This window comes from Syngnathus typhle, linkage group LG7 (genome assembly GCF_033458585.1).
Source record: "Syngnathus typhle isolate RoL2023-S1 ecotype Sweden linkage group LG7, RoL_Styp_1.0, whole genome shotgun sequence".
Taxonomy (NCBI): domain Eukaryota; kingdom Metazoa; phylum Chordata; class Actinopteri; order Syngnathiformes; family Syngnathidae; genus Syngnathus; species Syngnathus typhle.
This window is the reverse complement of record NC_083744.1, coordinates 1,439,880-1,461,269: the sequence shown is the minus strand read 5'-3', so window position 1 is coordinate 1,461,269 and position 21,390 is coordinate 1,439,880. Positions and strand designations below refer to the sequence as shown.

General features: G+C 44.0%; 1 protein-coding gene across 12 annotated transcripts in view; it reads right to left on the bottom strand.

The window, feature by feature from the left end:
* znf276 (zinc finger protein 276) overlaps positions 1–21,390 on the bottom strand; it is a 130,216-nt gene that overhangs the window by 55,367 nt on the left and 53,459 nt on the right. For 10 of the 12 annotated variants that reach the window (XM_061283788.1, XM_061283786.1, XM_061283787.1 and 7 more), the window contains 2 exons: positions 6,042–6,164; positions 1,325–1,400 (listed from right to left, as the gene is read on the bottom strand). In XM_061283788.1, coding sequence (XP_061139772.1) covers positions 1,325–1,400; positions 6,042–6,164 — 199 coding nt within the window. The remainder of the gene's footprint in view (positions 1–1,324; positions 1,401–6,041; positions 6,165–21,390) is intronic. The other 2 variants (XM_061283790.1, XM_061283789.1) reach the window with 1 other exon arrangement.

Sequence of the window (21,390 nt, the reverse complement as noted above, 5' to 3'; positions counted from 1 at the left end):
GCATTGGTGAGGACAATGATGGTGGAGTTGGTCGAAACGGTGTCCTTGTCTGTGGGTCGTGTGGGGGCGTAAACGAGGATCACTGACCCTTTCCTCCAATTTCAAAGGCTCTAGCAGACCTTGTGGTTTTCCTTAACATGCTTTCTAGTGATTTCTTGATGGTTTCCAAAGGCTTTCCAAAAGGCTTTCCAAAAGGTTTTCCAAAAGGGGCTTTCCAAAGGGCTTCTAAAGAGCCGTGTGACCACTAGGTCCTGCAAACAATTCTACTGCCTATTCTACAAGTGTGACTCATAAGGTTAAAGTTGACTGCAGCCTTCTCACCTCTAATGCACTTCAAAATAAGTGTTTATGGTACTTCGAAATAACAGTGAAAATAAATCAAAATAAAATTATCAAGTAAGAGTCCACTACAACTCTATGTAAGATCAGCAAAAGGTAAAAAAAAAAAAAAAAGCTCAGTCAAAGATTCTAGTGCTCCTCTAGCACATGTGGGTATAAAATAAAAAGGAATGTCTCTTACACTGACATCTTGCCATGTAAGTGGAGGAACTGAGCGGGCAGAAGATGATCCTTAATTGAGTTCCAAATAACAAGTGACTGATGCGTGTGTTTGGACAAGGCCAGCACCACTCCGTGAAGGCCCGTTGGAGTCTCAGGGCCGCTCCATATGAAGCAGTGGTCTCACTGCCACCTTACCACCTTGCCACCTGGGCTCACAGAGACCTGCCATATTGTCATTGTAGCGGGAAAACTCCAGGGACAGCAGTCAAATCACCAGCACAAAGAAGTATTAGAATTTTCTATGTGGCATTACGCGTCCTCTGGCGAAGGTCAATCCATACTCGTTGGTCGAGGGCATGCCGAGGTCTAATCCTGGTTTGGGCAGTCCAGTTTCTTCTAATCGGTGTCGTAACAATGTGGATTTCACCTGAGTGGGTTGTTAGCCTCTCAGACTGGATGTGGTTACATTGTTTTCTGTGTGGTAGCAGCCAATTAATTTTGTTGAGTTTCTGACATTTGTTCTGGTGATTTCACTGCACATTCCCAATTTTTAGAGGCGTAGAAATGGAAGTTTGAATCACACAGCTGAAAATTGATAATTTTCAGATTAATGATAGTTTAACGGCACAAGCTCTAAAAACGGCTGTCCAACTTCCAATGGGTTTCGCGCTGCACAATGACATCAGTTCCATTCCACAGCAGCTGGTAAGATTGATCCACACGACATGTGGTTAAATGACGATGATAGTTTCCCTTTATGGATGTGAGCATCAACGTAGAACTAGATTTCAGTCACAGAGCTGGACCTAGTTAGGGTTCTGACCTTTAAACCATCTGGAGCTCTATAGACAGCAGTGCAGCCCTGATACAGACACCTGTAGATGTTGGGCAGCTCCTCCCTGGAAACAGAAAACAAAACAGTTCTTAACCAAAGCGTACGTGACATCATTGGCCCAGGGTTTGTCTTTTGACTCTGAAGCCAGCAATGACAAGCTGTCGGTAAATTCGTGGGTGTCTCACAGCATACAAAAGCCAAAGACATTGTAGTGTTTACTGCAGAAAATACAAAACATGCCCAGTAATTGTGTTGATCACACATCTTTATTTTTGTTTGTTTGTAAAGGTTCATACTTTCTTCAAGTTTACTATTTTAAACAGCTCTTTTAGCCAGACGGAGAAAGTTTTTACCTACGGTTTCTTTCCATGTATAATGCGCCCCCATGTATAATACGCACCCTAAAAATGGCATGTCGATGCTGGAAAAAAGCCTGTACCCATGTATAATACGCACCCAATTTTTTTTTTTTTTTTTTTAAGTCCCAATGATCGTCACACACGCATCTGGGTGTGGTGAAATTTGTCCTCTGCATTTGACCCATCCCCGTGTGATTTTGATCCATCATCCATTTGGTAAGCTAACCCCCCAATTCCAACCCTTAATGCTGAGTGCCAAGCAGGGAGGCAATGGGTCCCATTTTTATAGTCTTTGGTATGGTCTTAACTAGGCTGGATGTATTTTTTTTGTTGGCGTTGATTTCTTCGACTGCCCGTAAAGGCACCACCACGATCAGTTTGTTTAAAATGAAAAGAGGAAAGTGACATGTGAAAAAGGCGGCTCTGTATGGGAGAGAAGTTGAAGAGCAATAATAGCAATAGAAACACCCTTGGAAACCAAAACTTGCCCCTCGTCGTGACTCGGAGCCGCAACAAATGTTTCAGATTTGTGTGGAGTACATTGTGACAGCAAACGAGCAGGTGATCGAGCAAGCGTCTGATACGAGAGCATTGCGTTCGTATGGAGCGTGTTTGAAGTGAACAGCAGAGACAAAAGGAACAAGGCAAAGTGTTGTGAAATAAAATATTATCTGTAATACGCATTTTGTTATTTGCTGATTGTATTAAACTATCACATTTATTGTCAGTCAAGAAGAGAAGAGGACTAGTCGCATCGGATCCATAGTGCGCATGCGCAGTGATACTGCCTCCGTATGACGTCCAGTCCGCGATGGAGATTAAAAAACAAACAATATTTGACAATAACACAGGTTTCTGTTCCTGTCTTTGGTAATGTCACCCTGTCTTTTTGTTCCACGTCTTTGTCGGCCAGTCCTGTTGTTGGTTTTGTTAGAGAGTTATGTTAGTTTACCAAGGCTGTGTTTTGAGTTCCTCCAATGAACCCTGGTCCAAGCTGCACTTGGTCACCCTGCTCCTTTCCACACTCCATCCGTGACAAGATTTTCTTCAAAAATTGTTGTACCATGATTTTCTTACAAAAAAAAAAAAATAATTAAAAAAAATTGTACCCATGTATAATGCACACCCCAGATTTTAGGACAATAAATTAGTTAAATTTTGCGCATTATACATGGGAAAAAACTGTACTTTTTCTTTGTCTTCATGCTTTTGTGGTGCAAAAGTTAATTATTCATATTTACGATATACCCTATTGGCTTGAATATAAGACGGTGTTTTTTGCATTGAAATAAGAAAAAGTGGGGGTCGGGTCGTCCTACATTCGGGGTCTAGACATTATACCCATTCACAACGCGAGATGGCATTAATCATTAAAAATAGCAGTAAGAAGGAAAAGAGAAGAAAATAAGTTTTCAAAATTTTCAAAAAATTGCAAAGCGGCTGTGAAATATGGTCTCACAGAGTGTCATGTACGGAGATGGAGAGCTTAAAAAGATTGCCTAAAAAATGCTCACAATCAGAGAAAAGTTTTCCGTGGTCCTCAGAGCGGCTGCTTTCAAGAGCGCGACAGGAGGGTGTGCTCGTACGTGGACGAGAAACAAAAGGACGAGATGCCAATCAGCAGAGGTGTGATTCTACTCAAGGCCGTGGAAATATCCAAAGAACATACCCACCGCTGACTTCAAAGCAAGCCTCGGCTGGTGTAAATGAATGATGCGGCTGCTTTCAAGAGCTCGACAGGAGGGTGCGCGCGTACGTGGACGAGAAACGAAAGGACGGGATGCCAATCAGCAGAGGTGTGATTCTACTCAAGGCCGTGTAAATAGCCAAAGAACATACCCACCGCTGACTTCAAAGCAAGCCTTGACTGGTGTAAATGAATGATGCGGCGTAACGGACTAACGCTGCGACGTCTAGCCCAGCGCCTGGCCTCTGACTTTGGAGAGAAAGATTCAGAAGGCTCCGGTATGTTTGCTCTGTTAGTGGATCCTCCACGCATGGGATGCAGTTTGCCCAAACAGCATCATGCACGGGTTTAAAATATGTTGCATATCAAATGCCCTGGACGGCACTCAGGAAGACGTGCTATGGGAGGAGCCAGCGGAGCCACAGGATGGCAGTGAGGACAGTGACACTGAGCACAGCAAGGCAAAGGATGTTTGTGAGGAGTACTGTTCTGTCATGACAGATCTCAGCTACTCTCAAGTTTAAACCAGTATGCATTATTTTATTGCAATGTTTTTCCTTATTCAGATTCGTTTCAAGACTACAGTTACAGTTAGACTTCACTTTGATGGTTAATGCAGTTATTGCAATTTTGTTGTTTTATCACAGTAGATTGGTTTATTTACATTTCAAAAACCTGAAGTGAAGCCATTCATTTACAAATGTGATTGTACTTTAGTTTACACATTTAAATGTTCAGATGTTAGATGTGATAGAGTTTTTGCATGATTTGAATGAGGCAAAATAACATGCTTTTTCTCTCGAATATATTCTTATAATCATTTGTTTCAGATGGACTAATTATTTTCTGTATAAAAATTAAATTTGGTGTTAAAAATACTTTTTTCCAAGCTTGAGTCTTGAAAAAGAGGGGGTCGTCTTATAATCTGGGTCGTTTTATATTTGGACCAATACGGTACTATGATTGAATGTATTGGAGGCAGGGGTACTTTTTTATAAATGTTATGATTTTTTATGTATAACACTAGATGTGTTATACAACTCAAGACAGAGCATCTTCGTTTTAAAAAGACACAAGAGTCCAAAAGTACTGGAACACGTGATTGATGGGTGTTTCTAATTGGTTAGTTGGTCAGGCTTTGCCTTTTGCATTTACTGATTGGTCAAGCATTAGATAGTGCTTTTTGTCTCTAGATTTCACCTGTGAAAACTGCATCAGCTTTTAAGCAAACATGAAAACTGGAGAGGTATGGGAGAGAATGAAACCATTTTGAATCTGAGAGAGGGAACACGATCAGAGCTAATGTACAAACATTGGGCATAGCCAATACGACAATTTGGAATATCCTGAAAAAGACAGAAACTACTGGTGTACTCAGCAACCGACATTGAACATGTCAGTCAAGGGTATCAACAGTAATTGAAGATGGTAACATTGTAAAAGCTGTGAACAAAGACCCAGACAACAGTCATCGACAACACCTCCACAGGGCTTAGGTGAAAGTAACACAAGCCACTGTTCGAAGACTTTGAGAGAATAATATATACAGGCCATACGACAAGATGGAAACCAGTCATCAGCAAAGAGAAGATTGGACTTTTCAAATAAGTACATAGATGGGCCACAAAGGTTTTGGTACAAAGCTTTATGAACTAATCAGACCAAGGTTAACCTCTACCAAAGTGTGAAGAAAGGATCTGCTTATGATTCAAAACATACACGCTCATCTGAAGAATGGTGACGTATATGGCAATTCTGATCGACAAAGACACAGATGTTGGTACAAAAGAATGCATCATTGTGTACAGCTTCATCTTACTGAGAGGAAGACCAGTGCACCAGTGGACACGTGGAGGTCGAGAATGTACATACCCAATGCCCATGCCCATACTTTGATTAAAGTACCGATATGAGTATGAGTTGCATTGTCGAAAATACAAAAAATATATCAACCCTACTTAAATGTTATTTTTATTTTCCATTTCGACAAGCAGCAAAAGTTACAGTTGAAAACCTTTTTAACAGTTGTTTAACAGTCAACATAAAATGGCTTACTTTTCATTACTTTCAAATACTTCAAAAAGTATAAAAATATATTAAGAACACCTCTTCGACATAAATAACTTACATCTTTTCGTTGAAGATAACCAGCAAAAAAACGTTTATAAAAAAATGACATCAACTTAAGTTTGAGAACTGCATGACCTTGTTTGTTCAATAATTTCTGTTAGCTACTACAATGCCTACTTGGAAAATGTAAGTGGAAGGTTCTTTTTCAAAAAAAGCAGAATTTCTGCAGTATCCACAGTTGATCTGTTTTGTTTTTCATCTACAATGTGTGACACTTTCGCTATCCACACTGCTAGAAGGTGCTGAAAGAAACTTTTGTGACATTCTGACCAAAGTAGGTTAACGCATTTTATTGACTGCCCACTACTGCAATGGATTTTCTTCTCGAGAACTTGTAGCTTCTCCCATGTAGGTCTCCAACTCAACTGCAGTAATATAAGCAATATGAGTAGAATTTACTTATTACAATGTACTAATTGGGACTGTTACTATATTGGTGGAAAACATGCCATGATTATTGATTAATAATTACATTTGAGTAAAAAATGATTACAATACACAAAGTATCAAAACATATGACAAACATTACCTCGGTTCAAGCAAATTTGAGATGCTGTACAGAGGATTTCTCTGTGCGTCAGTAAATTGCCTCCTAACAGCTGCAGTCAAGGTCCCCTTTATAGTTTTGATGTCATGGTCCTCTTCTGCCTCTCTGGTTAACACAGTGGTTCTCAATTATTTTCTGTGATGCCCCCCCCCCAGGGAGAAGAAAACATTTTGCATCCCCCCCATGTTATTAACAATAAGGAAAAAAACAAAAAATAAATAAAAAAGAAAGATCAGTTTAAAATAAAGAATAACATTAATACAATTTTTTAGTCTGTAACAGAACAGATTCAAAGTGCATCACTTTGTCTGAAATTAAAAAATAGATTATAATTATTCAAACTATAAACATTCTTGACCAACTGCCATTTTATGCTGAAAAAATACAATAGAATAATAATAAACATTTCCATGTATAATGCGCCCCCATGTATAATACGCACCCTAAAAATGGCATGTCGATGCTGGAAAAAAGCCTGTACCCATGTATAATACGCACCCAAATTTTGACTCCTACTTAAGTCCGTAAACGTAATTTTTTTTCAGAAAAAAAATCATCTTTGGGAACAACCGGATGTTATTCTGCCGGTCAGTATCACTGCGCATGCGCTAGCAAACTCGATAGCGGAGAAATGTTTCGGATTTGTGCAGGGTACATTGTGACAGCAAACGAGCAGGTGATCGCGCAAGCTTCTGATATGAGACCATTGTGTTCGTATGGAGCGTGTTTGAAGCGAACAGCAGAGAGGAAAGGAACAAGGCAAAGTGTTGTGAAATAAAACATTACCTGTAATACACATTTTGTTATTTGCTTCATTGTCAGTCAAGAAGAGAAGAGGACTATTATCCCTTCTTTGGCGAAATGACCAGAGCACAGTACAAACACACTATTGTTCTTTCGGTATTTATTCAACCCACATTCTGTCACAACATGACAAGAAGAGAACAATAATGTAACACAGGGGTCACCAACTCCTGTCCTCAAGGGCGCCAATCCAGCCTGTTTTCACCGGATTCAATTAATCAGGATCGCTATCAGCCTTAATAGAGCTTGCTGATTAGCTGATCATTTGAATCAGGTGTGTTGTTGTAGGGCTGCACCTAAAACAGGCTGGATTGGCGCCCTTGAGGACCGGAGTTGGTGACCCCTGCTCTAACATCTATTGAACGAATCGTCAGAGTCTGAATCTGACTCTTTGAAGAGGTTTTGCAAAGCTTGCAGCTGATTCTGATCATCAGCGTACATCTCCTCATCCAGTAATCCTCATCTTCCTCCTCCTCCTCTACTTCCATAGCACGCGGTCCAACCAGATCCTCCCACAGAATGTCATCTTCAGTGCCATCTATTTTGTTTGTGAGGCAGCACTTTTTGAATCCCTTGATGATGTTGGTATCAAGCTCTTCCCACGCTTCCTTAATCCAAGTGGCTATGGCCAGGAGGTCCACCTTCTTTAAATTACCTCCTGCTGTGAACTGGTGATGCCCACTCGCCATCCACTCAGTCCATCGCCGCCGCATGGATGTCTTGAAAGGTTTGTTGCAGGAGACGTCCATCACCTGCAAGCGATGTCATACCACCGGGAATTATCACGAGATCCGTCCTGTTTTCTTTCAAGATGTCCTTGATGACTGGCATCCTGTGGCAGCGGAAGGCATCAAACACAAGCATTCTTCTTTTGATGGATGGATTTGCGCACCAGACAGTCTTCAGCCAGTCTTTAGTCAGTGCCTCCATCCATCCTTTGCTCTGGCACCTGACAATCACACCAGAAGGCCACACTATGTTCTTAGGGAGGGTTTTTCTTTTGAATGTTATATAGGGCCGGATTTTCTTCCCATCCCCATATGCCCCTAGCATAACCGGGAACCTGTTCTTTTCGTTCCCAGACGATTTAATTGTTACAGTGTCTGATCCTTTGAAGGCCATGGTGCGATTTGCCGGTAAATCAAACGTGAGTGGTGTCTGATCAGCATTAGCAATTTCCTTTACCTCGTAGTCATAATCCTTTCTTAATCCAATCACGTACATATTTCTGAAACTTCAACATCTTATCCTCATAGTCCTGTGGTAATTTTTGCGCCACTGAAGTCCTCCTCTTAATTGAAATGTCATTGCGCCTCATGAATAAGTAGCACCACTTTGGAGAGGCTCTGAAGTTTGAATCTGGGTGGTCTCTCTTTATCCGTTTCATCGCCAAAATTCTAATCTCAAGAGTGCTGATGGCTATTCCACCAGCTCTTCTCTCCCTAATGAACTCCACTAATTGTTCCTCAACATCTGGATACTGTGCTTTCTTTCCTCTTCCAGGTGCTCTTGCTGAAGCCTTCACCTCATCAAATTATTTTTTTTTCTTCCTCCAGAGTCATCACTGGCGAAGAAGGCCCACCGCCTGTACTTCCTGCGGAAACTCAGGCGAGCGAGCGCTCCTCCGGCCATCATGACTACATTTTACCGTGGCACCATTGAGAGCCTCCTCTCCAGCTGTATTGCCGTTTGGGGTGGCGGCTGCACTGACTACAACTTGAAGGCCCTGCAGCGCATAGTGAACACGGCTGGTAAGATTATTGATGCTTCACTCCCCTCCTTGAAAGACATTTACATCTCCCATCTCACCCGCCAGGCGACCACGATTGTGAGTGATGTGAGTCACCCCGCTCACTCTTTGTTTGAGCTTCTGCCCTCTGGGAAGAGGTATAGGAGCTTGCGCTCCCGCACCACCAGACTCAACAACAGCTTCATACTCCAGGCTGTTAGGATCCTGAACTCGCTTCCCCTTTCTGCGTAGCGTCCTGTACTTTTGCGCTACGCTTACTGTCTGCTGTGTGCACACTGGCTCTGTTTTGCGCCTCTTATTTATTGGGTTATCTGTTTATTTATTATTTATTCATCATTCTTATTACTTATTGTTTGTGCCTTCTTGTTTTTATATTGTGTCGTTTACTTGTATTTCTATCGTGTAATATGTCTCGTCACCGTGGGATAGAGAAAACGTAATTTTGGTTTCTTTGTGTGTCTTGACATGTGAAGAGATTGACAATAAGGCTTAGTTTGACTTTGACTTTTGACTTTGTTTGATTCATTGACATCAAATTGGTGCGCAGCTGCCCTATTGCCTAATTCTTCTGCCACTTCAATGACTTTCTTTCGAAATGCTATAGTATTACTTGCTCTCTAAACCATTTTGATGAAACTGCTAATTAAACTGAACTCTCGCTCATTAAATAGCTCACGTGTCTTGCGCATCCGTTCTGCGCATCGGATCCATAGTGTGCATGCGCAGTGATACTGCCTCCGTATGACATCCAGTCTGCGATGGAGATTAAAAAACAAACAATATTTGACAATAACACACCATCAAGGATTGCACCATCGCATCAAACGATGTGTCGTCAATTATGAACTTTACTAAGTGTGTTGGGCAGGATGGCTGAATGCGATGCGCGATTGACGTGTCTTGCGCATCCGTTCTGTGCATACTGTCATGGCGGCCTCCGTATGATATCCGGTCTGCGATGGAGATTAAAAAACAAACAATATTTGACAATAACACACCATCAAGGATTGCATCATCGCATAAAACGATGTGTCGTCAATTATGAATTTTACTGACTGTGTTGGGCAGGATGGCTGAATGCGATGCGCGATTGACAACAAGCAAGAAGAAAGGTGATTTCAAGTTTTATTTCGAGGGAGATTTTCTTCAAAAATTGTTGTACCCATGTACAATACGCACCCAAGATTTTAGGACAATAAATTAGTTAAATTTTGCGCATTATACATGGGAAAAAAATCGGTAAATTAAACAACAGCCATAAATAATATTAATTTCAAAGTAATCAGCAACATTATCTCAGGAGCACAATACATAAAATGTTTTAACCTACAAAATAAAAAATGAATAAAACAATTTGTGCAGTTTTTTTAATCAAAATGAGGCAACATGATGGAGACCATATCCACGGCTGCAGGTAGTATCAGCTCTTCTGCAATGGTGTGTGTTTTGTTTTTTTCACTGAGCAATTTGGTACGCTGCTTTGTATGATGCATACAGTGCTTGCTGATTGACTTAAGTAGCATTCACAAAGTGGGATGATTGTTCACAATATTCTGCCCGTTTTCGTTGAAAAACCCTTTGGCATCTTATCAGCTGGATTGGGGTGCAGTGTCACCTTTATTTATTTGGCTTCATACTGTCCACTGCCAACATTGTAAGGCACAGTAAACACACCGGTCTTTCCTCGTCTCCCATCGTAGTCACATTGAAGCCGAGCGCTACGTACGCGTCGTCGTATTTCCCTGTCTTAGCTTTCATGTAACTCTCAATTCGCTTATCTCTGTCTCTCTCCGCCGTTCTTTTCAACTCTTTTCAATATTTTTCCATGGTGTCCCTGTTGGAAAATTGTATATATATGTTATCATGCGTTCTCTTTTTGTTTACGTTATCACGCGTTCTCTTTTTATTTCTATATTATCATATTACAGTAAATGATCGACCGTTAGATTAGTGCGTACGTGCGTTCGTTGTTCTGCTTTGCTGTTCTTATGTTCACCACAGAAAGCCACATAAGCAGAAGTGTGAGGCCCTGTCCTGGTCAGCGAGACGCAGCTGCAGGGAAAACAACGCCCTGCAACGGCAATGTGTCAGCGACGCGATGTGTCACTCTTCGTCAAGTAGCTGACTCCACACTTCACGCCCTCAAGATCTTGCGCTAAGCGCGCCCCTGGTTCCTGCTCTGATGGTCGCTTGAACACATTGAACTTGCTGAACTCTGTTTGCTCCTTTCTATTTCGTAATATTACAAGTGCACCGTTTACCGTTTTTGTTTCTTACCTAAGCAGAAACCCTTGCGCTTCCCCTTTCCCTTAACGGTTTCTGCTATGTTGTAGGCAGGGTCTCCCCAAATAAAAAGAGCAAGAGTGCAGGCAGACTTTAGTGTAGCTGGGCATTGTAAGCTGTCTGTACTGCACTCCTTGCGCAAGTTACGACTCAATATTCTGCCTCACTTGTGGTCTGTCCGTTGGTGCGTTTCTCTTAAAATTTATTCACTCTGTCTGTAAAAACCTAACAGAAATTGGGGGCTCGTCCGGGATCTCTATATGTCCTTGCGGCTCCGGCGGGACTCCTCGACGCAGGAAAAATCCTTGGCCAAGGTAAACAAAAGCCCTTTGACGGGACTGCCTCGAGCGGTTCGGCTGGACGCCGGGAGGACTGCCGAAATCACCCGAGGAAAAGAACCAGCGGACTGTGAGTAGGAATATTGATTCTACTAAAAGGAATGAATGAGCGGTGACAAGAGGTCACTTAAAGTGAAAAAGTGACGAGAAGTCACTAAAACCTTGGGAATTCTAGACCCTGTCAAGTAAAATAGGAACAGTTAAATTCCGCGGGGCGGTGCGGAGCCCCCTAACTAATTGTTAGTTAAACCTAGCGATTAATTGTTAGTTAAATTCCGCAAGGAGGTGCGGACTCCTCTGTTATTCCTAAAAGTGGTGAAAAACGCGCGTGGTGTGTTTGTGTACGGTTTGACTGAGAGTGATCTCATTTGAGCTCTCCTCTATATAAAAACACAGGATTGTAAACAGTGGCTTTGTGTGAGGTGCAGAGGCTGACAACTCTCCGCTTCCCTGCGAGGAAGGTGAAAGGAGACTTACTCCACATCGAATATTTAACCACTGTCCTGTGAATAAAGTTGGCCTTAGGACACTGTAGGTGCCGTTCGAACAGCCAACTCCGAAATTTAGAAAATAAAAAACCATGGGAAATTTAAACAGCAAACGAAACCCTTTACCCCGAGATAAATTAAAATGCAAAGATTGGAAATTAATGGAATGGGTCGACCCTAAAAATGTGAAATATCTCGATAAATGGATAACAAATTATGACTTCGATGGTCAATTGAGTGCGAACTCATTAAACAAACTCAAACAATCGATTATTGCCAAACATGGTGCAAATAAAAAGAATAAAGATGGGTATCATTTAATAGTGAAATGGGAATTGGAAGCAGAAAAAAGAAAATGTGGACAAATAAAAGAAAAATTGAAGAACAAAGAGAGCGAAGAAAAATCCGTCTCCAAAGAGAGCCTGTTATTACATAGACAAGAAGATAATGAAACTTCAGCAGCGCGGCCTCGCTTGAGAGCCGTGCCCGAGGAGGGGGTGGATTCAGATGAAAAAGATGAACAAATTGTTAGAGGAGGTGTTGCGGAGCGCAGGCAACTGTACCCACAATTGCCTAGCGCGGACGACCCTCCTAAATATAGTGATTTTGCTCACGCCATGATTACGCGGAGCCGCGTAAAAACGGAAGCTCCCTCGGCTCCCGTGGTGGGCTGCGACCCGAACTACATGGGCGCAGGAATAACCGAAGCCTACCCAATGATTCAAGTGGCAAACCCTCATGATGATGGAAGGCCCACTATTTTAGTCTACAGAACGTGGACACAAGCTGATGTAAAATCAGCCACTGAGGGAATAGCATTGCCATCTGAAGATGTTGAGCAATATTGTACTGACATGATGCAACTCATTGCTTCTTATAATTTAAGAGGAGATGAGGTGCAACAAGTTTTTATGGCAACCTTGACCAAGAATTGGGCCAGTGTCAAGGGCAATTGGGATCCTTTTGATGAAAATGGCCGCCCATTAGAATATAATGGGCTGCCATTGAGAGATCAAATTGAACAACTCTTGGGCAGGATAAAAACTAAATTTCAACGTAGAGCAAATTATACAGATATTGGCCGGACCAAACAAAAAGAGGATGAGTCTTTCGAAGATTATAGACACAGATTGGAAAAAGTGTTCAAAGCCAATAGTGGCTTGGAACCTGGAACTGAGGTTTACAACCAACAACTCAAAAATGCCTTACATGCAAATTCACGACCAGCAATCCAAAACTGGGTTACGAAACACATGATCACTTTCCCTACTTCCACACTGCCACAATTTATTGATCATGCCATGCATGCTGAGAAAATTGTTAATTTAAAAAAGGGAAAAGAAAAAGGGAAAGTGGCTACCATCTTTTTTGCAAATAACAACTCACATGATGCATTTTATCAAAACAAAACCTTTGAACCTTACCAGAAGAAGCATGGTCATGGAAACTTCCGCGGTAAGGGCAGAGGAGGCTATCGGCATGGTGCTCTCGGTTATGGCCCGACAGGCCTGCCCGGCCTTGGTCAACCAAAACAACCTAGCACTCAGCCTCCTGTCTGCTGGGCGTGTGGCAAAGAGGGCCACATAGCAAAATATTGCCCGGACCCTCATAAGGGCCAGGCTGACCCTCCCTTATGACTAACCGACAGTCGGCAAGAAACTGAAGGAGCTGTTTTGACAACAGCTCCCCCTATTGATGCAGATTTGAACATTCAGGACTTGTTGATGAACAATGTAGAGAAACCTGTGATAACTTTGTTTGTGAATGGTACTCCCATAACCTTTTTGTGTGATTCAGGAGCGTGCATCACTACTTGTCGCGACATTCCTGCGGATGTGCGAGAAGGCGGGAGGTCCTTTTGGGTGAGAGCAGCAAATGGAATGACAACTCCAGTTCCTCAGTCTCATCCAGTCTGGATACGGGACCCTGAAGGAGGAAGTTGTTGCATTCCTGTCTTGCTGATGCCAAATTGCCCTGTTAACTTGCTTGGAAGAGATGCTCTCACTGCTCTTGGTCTTTCTCTAGTATCTCTTGATGACAAAATCGTTGTCAAAAGGCGTCATCAATTACAAATATTTGGTCAATTTCATTGTTACTATTTTTATTCATTGGATTTAGTTGACGCTGAGGTGAGGCAATTTGGATCCTCTCTCTTGACGCAGGCTGAAGGCTTTTTGCGATGCCCTGAGCAGGCGATGGAACTGACCGACCTGCACGTGACCTTGTGGCATAAGGACACGCCCGGTCCTGACCACAACTACGAAACCATGCTTAGGGCTGTTACACCGATCACCTTGAGGTCAGCTTTCCTCCTGCATGATGGTGAAAGCCGCGCTTGTGTAGTCATGCGGCCGGCTCCCTCTGAAGTCGAAGACTTACACAAGACAACCACCCCGCTCCATGTTTCCTTGTTTCGACCTTTTTCTTCCACTTGGCAAAGCTTGGGATTCATGGCCAAGGACGCATTGGCTGCCTTTGACTGGACTAGCGATGGTCCTGATTCTTTTTACAGTCCTTCTACCAAGCTTTTCAAATGCAACATGAACATGATCCTCTCTTTAACTTGTGGTGTGCACGCTAGATCTTGTTCTGGGAAAGCACCCTCGGCTTGACATTTTGTGTTGTCATCAGATGATGAGCGGGTCCTCGCTGAGGTCCCAAATGAACTTTGGTCAACAGGGCCCTCTGACGTTGGGTTAGTGAAAGGTGCACTTCCTGTTGTCATTAGGCCTAAGACTGAGTACCGCCCTTGTGTGCGACAGTATCCATTGAAACCCGATGCCCTGCAAGGCATCGCACCTGTTATTTCGGATTTACTAAAAGCTGGAGTCATTATTCTCTGTCCTGATTCTCCTTGCAATACTCCGATTTTTCCTGTAAAGAAAGCGCCTCCTTCTGTCGGGTGGAGAATGGTGCAAGATTTGCAAGCAGTGAACAGTGCCGTCATTCAGAGGGCACCTTGTGTCCCTGACCCACATACCTTGTTGAATTCATTAACGCCTGATGCAAAAATGTTCTCGGTAATTGATATTAGCAACGCTTTCTTCTCTGTTCCTGTTGCTGAAGAAAGCCAGTTTTGGTTTGCATTTACTTATGCTGGCTCGAGGTACACCTTTACCAGACTGCCCCAAGGGTACTGCGAAAGCCCAACTATCTATTCGCAGGTGATGGCGGCCAGCATGGCAAAATTTGTCCCACCAAAGGGAAGTCAGATTTTGCTCTATGTTGATGACATTTTGATTGCTTCTCCTGATTTTGATTCTTGTCAGACGGACACACTTGCAGTGTTACATCACCTGGCGAAGGAAGGCCACAAGGTCAGCAAAAACAAGCTCCAACTGTGGTCCGAGGAAATTAAATATTTAGGACACAATCTTAGTTCCCAAGGTCGAACTATAATTGAGAGCAGGAAAGTTTCCATTTTGCAGGCCCCTAAACCACTCACTAAAAAACAAATGATGTCTTTTCTGGGTCTTGCTGGTTATTGCAGGAGCTGGGTGCCTGATTATGCCCAAATTGTCGCTCCTCTGTCTAAATTAATGTATGTTGAGGACATCTCGATGTCCACTCCACTGAAATGGACTCCTGAGGCGGAGGATGCATTTGTGTTGATCAAGCAGGCATTAGTCTCTAGCTCCACTCTAGCTTTGCCCAATTATGACAAACCGTTTGTCCAAACTGTTGATTGCAAAGGTCATTATATGACCTCTGTTTTGATGCAATCGCACGGCTTGAAACTTCGCCCTATTGCCTTTTATTCTTCTAAATTGGATAGTGTTGCTTGCGCTCTCCCACCATGCGTGAGGGCCGTGGTGGCGGCCTCCATGGCTGTAGAAAGCAGCGCCAGCGTTGTGTTGTTTCATCCTTTGACGCTGAAAGTTCCACATGCAGTGTCAGCTCTTTTGCTACAAACGAACATGACCTTTTTGTCGCCTGCACGTCACCTGTCGTGCATGGCTACTTTGCTTTCCCAACCGCACCTGACGGTTGAAAGGTGCACGACACTCAATCCTGCTACTCTCATTCCTCTTCCGGATGACGGTGAATTCCATGATTGTGTCGAGGCGGCTCAACAAGTGGCCAAGGCTCGACCCGATCTAGAGGACACACCCTTGTCTGATGGTCACGTGGTTTTTGTTGATGGATCTTCAAAGAAAAATGATCTTGGTGTGACCCTCTCTGGTTACGCTGTCGTTACAGCTGACGAGGTTTTGAAAGCTGTGAAACTGCCTTCCCATATGTCTGCGCAGGCCGCTGAACTCATTGCTCTCACAGAAGCTTGCATTCTTTTCGCGAACAAGCCTGTCACCATTTGGACTGACAGTCAGTATGCTTTTGCCACAGTGCACGTTTTTGCTCAACAATGGAGCAACCGTGGCATGGTAACATCTACGGGCAAGCCCGTCACCCATTCGACATTGCTTCCCCAACTTTTGGACGCTGTCCAACTGCCCTCCAAGGTGGCGGTCTGCAAATGTGCTGCTCATACTACTAGGACTGATCCTGTTTCTTTGGGTAACGCCTTCGCTGACAGGTCTGCCAAGGCTGCCGCTGAAGGCGTGCTCCATGTCCTCTCTTCTTGTACTGATAGCGATTCCATGTCTCACGTTTCTCCTGACGTGCTGCTTGACATGCAATCTCAAAGCCCCTCCCAGGAGCGCCTTTCTTGGGAGAAACGGGGCGCCATTAAAAATGACAATGGCCTTTTTGTGTGACCTCTGGGCAAGCCTGTCTTGCCTCGGAACTTGTATAAGTGGGCTGCTATTTCGAGTCATGGGGTCACCCATGTCTCGACAGGGGGGATGGTGAAACAGATTGAGTCCATTTACACAGCATACGGGTTTGCTGGTTTTTCGCAACAATTTTGCAGAGCATGTTTGATTTGTGCTAAACACAATCCACAAGGTAACTTGCGACCTCGGAGGGGAAAATTTCCGGCTCCATTGTATCCATTTCACACAATACATATGGATTACATCCAATTAAACAAGAGCGAAGGTAAAGAATATTGTTTGGTCATCATTGATGCGTTTTCTAAATGGATAGAAGTTTTTCCCACCAGACATGCAGACGCACTAACAGTAGCTAAAGCATTGTGCAAAGACATTATTCCAAGATATGGCATTCCAGAAAAAATTTATAGTGACAATGGTCAACATTTTGTTAATCAAGTGGTGCAAAACATTGGGAGATTGTTCCACATAAATATAAAGAACCATTGTTCCTACCATCCAGAGTCAGCTGGCTTGGTTGAGCGTTTTAATGGTACTATAAAAAATAGACTAAAAAAATGCATGGAGGAAACTAAACGACCATGGACTCAGTGTCTAGATTTAGTAAAAATGTACATAAATGTTACAAGTACGACTGGGTTGACTCCCTATGAAACCATCTTTGGAAGACCGTACAGGCTTCCTCAGTTTAAAAATGTTTGGGACGTACCGGAGGAGGCCACTTTGGCCGACTACATGAGAAAAATGTTGGAACATGTTAAAAATCAGGCCAGTAACATTGTTGATCAACCCATCTCTCCGCAGGAAGACCCCAAAGTGGTTCCGGGAGACTGGGTCTTGATCAGGAGCATCAAGAAGAAGAATTGGCACTCGCCCAAGTGGGAAGGTCCCTTTTTAGTCCTTCTCACGACACCTAACGCTTTAAAAATAGCCGAACGCAACACGTGGATTCATTTGTCTCACTGTAAAAAGGTGATCTCCGCAGACCCAACCTAAGTACGGAAGGTGAGCAAAGTCTGGTAATAGTGCCTGATTCTGGTGCCAAGATCCAGGGTTGACACGAAAGCCAGCGGAAGATTTCCAAGACACCAACCCGAAGCTCAGGGTGTTGACTCTGAGGAGATTTGAAACTAGGTGTTAAAATGCCGTTGGGACAATGTCTTGCGAAGGTGCGGGATGGTTGCAAATCTTGGGGAGCATTCATTTGGATTTTTGTCATTTTAGGTTTCGCTATAGTTTGGGCAACGTACTATATACGCTTCGGCCCTGGTTATGTAAGACACGCGTCTCCAGATAGTCCACCTGAAGTTTCCACTGTTACTAATGTACCTGATGATTTTTCTCTTGAAGAATATTACAAACATTGTTTGGCGGATGACGATTCTGGGCACAGTCGCAATGGTTCCTTTGTTTACCGATATTGTCCATGGAACAACGTTACCTCGAGTAGACATAGGCGTGAGGTCTCGTCCATTAGGCGTAAGATCTCGTCCATTTCTAATTACTGCACGCCTGCTCTCGTTCATGACGGTATTCCCTGCGTACCATGGCGCATAGCCAACGCATACCTAAATTCATTGGCGTTCACCGTGGCCCCAAACACGACTTCCACTATCACCGTGCCCTTGAAGAGTTTGAGAGGTACCCGACAAGGCCAGCCCACTACGGGTGACAAATGGCCTGGGCACTGGTGGTATTTGACTGGCAATCCGGATATCTCTGATTGGAGCGCCCTTATCACCTCGCAGGTACCAGGTTATTGGCCTCCTGGCTCCAGTGAAGAAGCTGTGTTTTTTGCTAAGCGTATAACTTTAAAGAACCAAGGCTCCAGTCTTCTTCTAACCGTTACACTCCCTGATGACACGATTCGACCCCCCCACACTACCTTGTTCAATACTTCCTGTTGGGGTTTTCAGTTGTGGGCTTGGTCCTCTGGGAGGGATCCTCAGTTTCCTATTGTAATTTGTGTTGACAAAACCATGCGGGGCGCCGACAGTCCCGTGTTGAGTGACTTTTCCAAGGCATCTGGAGTGGTGGTTACGAGCGTGGCCCTCACCGATGCAGACAGTCACTTTGTGGCCTCCACAGGTATGAGTGGTCAGACTAACAATTGGCTCCTCATGGCCGAGCAAGCTGCTAATGTGACTAACACCAGTTGCTTTGTATGTATGGCCCCAAGGCCCCTCTTGAAGATCATTCCCGCTAGTGTGGCTCCTGAGTGTGCAATTTTTGTGATGTTGACCCTTTCCATTCCGTCTACTCATCCTTGCTCCAGTTGGGACAAGGTCTATCCTGTTTCCTCCTTGACAAAGTCCAAACCCCTTTTTTCTACTGATGTTGCTAAAGGTAATTTCACGTGCATCAAGTTGCCCGGTACTGGCGCAAGCCTAGGCATTTTGTCTGCTCCTATGTGCACTTCCCTGTTCAATGTCGCTACCCTTTTTTCACCAATCGCTCGTAGTGATATTTGGTTTTGGTGCAACACAGACAAACTTTATGATAGTCTCCCTTTTAATAGCTCTGGAACTTGCGCTTTGGTGACCCTTTTGCTTCCCGTTTTGTTAATGCCCGCGGCTCCTCATGAGCTAGACATTTTTGTTGATTCTTTTGTGCCCCAATCTTGGTCGAGGGCTAAGCGGAGTGCCGAGTGGCAAGGCGTGGCAGATCCGACCTATATAGATGCCATTGGAGTTCCTAGAGGAGTGCCGGATGAGTATAAGCTGGTGAACCAGATAGCAGCTGGTTTTGAATCCTCCATTTGTTGGTGGTGCACCCTTAACAAAAATGTTGACAGGATCAATTACATCCACTACAACGTGCAGAGGCTTGGAAATTGGACCGAGGCGGGCTTCAGAGCGGTCCACTCCCAGCTGGCCGCGACTTCCCTCATGGCTTTCCAGAACCGGATGGCCCTTGACATGCTACTCGCAAAGGAGGGCGGTGTCTGCGCCATGTTCGGTGAGCAATGCTGCACTTTTATCCCAAATAACACTGCAGCCGGCGGAAGCCTGTCCCTGGCCCTTGAGGGCTTGAGGGCCTTGAATGGGAAGATGAAGGACCACAGTGGTGTGAACACGGAGGCTTGGAACAGCTGGCTGAATGTGTTCGGCAAGTACCGCACCCTGGTTTCCTCGGTCCTTGTCTCCCTCGCCGTTTTTTCTGCTGTTTTGGCCTTGTGTGGATGTTGTTGCATTCCGTGTCTCCGGTCCCTAATTAATAGATTGATTGCAGCTGCTATCTCTCCGGCGGCTGAGACTTTTCCGTTGCTCCCTGGGGACGACTTTGAGCTCCCTGAATCCTTGGAGTGTCACTCCAGCGATGGCTCCATTTATGAGGCCCTCGCTGTGGACCTATCCGAATTTTTTCCTGAGTCCGACGTTGTCTGATTGGCTTCAATCGCCTCCCGAGTGTAAATTTGTTCTTATGACGTATGATCCTGCGGCTGAAAATCTTTTGAAGTAGCCTTTGGGTGATTTGAGGGTCTCTGAGAACTTATGATAAACAGGGGGGAATTGTTGGAAAATTGTATATATATGTTATCATGCGTTCTCTTTTTGTTTACGTTATCACGCGTTCTCTTTTTATTTCTATATTATCATATTACAGTAAATGATCGACCGTTAGATTAGTGCGTACGTGCGTTCGTTGTTCTGCTTTGCTGTTCTTATGTTCACCACAGAAAGCCACATAAGCAGAAGTGTGAGGCCCTGTCCTGGTCAGCGAGACGCAGCTGCAGGGAAAACAACGCCCTGCAACGGCAATGTGTCAGCGACGCGATGTGTCACTCTTCGTCAAGTAGCTGACTCCACACTTCACGCCCTCAAGATCTTGCGCTAAGCGCGCCCCTGGTTCCTGCTCTGATGGTCGCTTGAACACATTGAACTTGCTGAACTCTGTTTGCTCCTTTCTATTTCGTAATATTACAAGTGCACCGTTTACCGTTTTTGTTTCTTACCTAAGCAGAAACCCTTGCGCTTCCCCTTTCCCTTAACGGTTTCTGCTATGTTGTAGGCAGGGTCTCCCCAAATAAAAAGAGCAAGAGTGCAGGCAGACTTTAGTGTAGCTGGGCATTGTAAGCTGTCTGTACTGCACTCCTTGCGCAAGTTACGACTCAATATTCTGCCTCACTTGTGGTCTGTCCGTTGGTGCGTTTCTCTTAAAATTTATTCACTCTGTCTGTAAAAACCTAACAGTCCCACTGCACTTTTTATTGCCTGCTCTGTGCTGTGTGTGCGTATGTTGCGTGCGCTCTACACTGTAGAGTGAATACTCCCACCTACTGCAGTGGATGTCTAATTACCCTTTATAGTACAGCCAAAAGAAAAGCATGTTCCCTGGTGTCACACGCGCACCCCTTGGTATCGCACCGCGCCCCCTGGAGGACAGTTGTGGCAGAAATGACATCTGAGGCCAATGAATTGTGGGAGCTAACTTTTCTGGTCAGTTCCTGAAATGGGGCGAGAACAGCAATAGTCTTCTTCACGAGAGCCCACTTTATTATAAAATATATATAAAACTGTCTGGTAGGTCGTACTCAGCACCGTAAATCCCTAAAACCCTCTGCTCATACAAAGATTGAAGCATGTCAAACGTGCTTTTACATCTCGTTTGTACATCCTGCTGTAGCCGTTTCAGGGGTTGGTTCAGCTGCATCTGTATTTCTTTGAAGCGGAAATAGGCTAACGCAGCGTGTTTAAAGTGCCCAATGTTTCTTTGTGCCACTGCGTCAGCATCAGCCACGCTTCTTTGTGCCAAAACACCTTCATGCACAACGAGTTGCAATGTGTGTGCAACACACGGGAGGCTTGGGAGGGCACTTTCAGTAATTGCCATAATCATGAACTGTAGTTTTGGGTATCGCCCACACTTGCAGCATATTGTTAAATACAGTCAATATAGCCTGACTTGTGTGAGAGCCGCACAGCTGACTTGCAT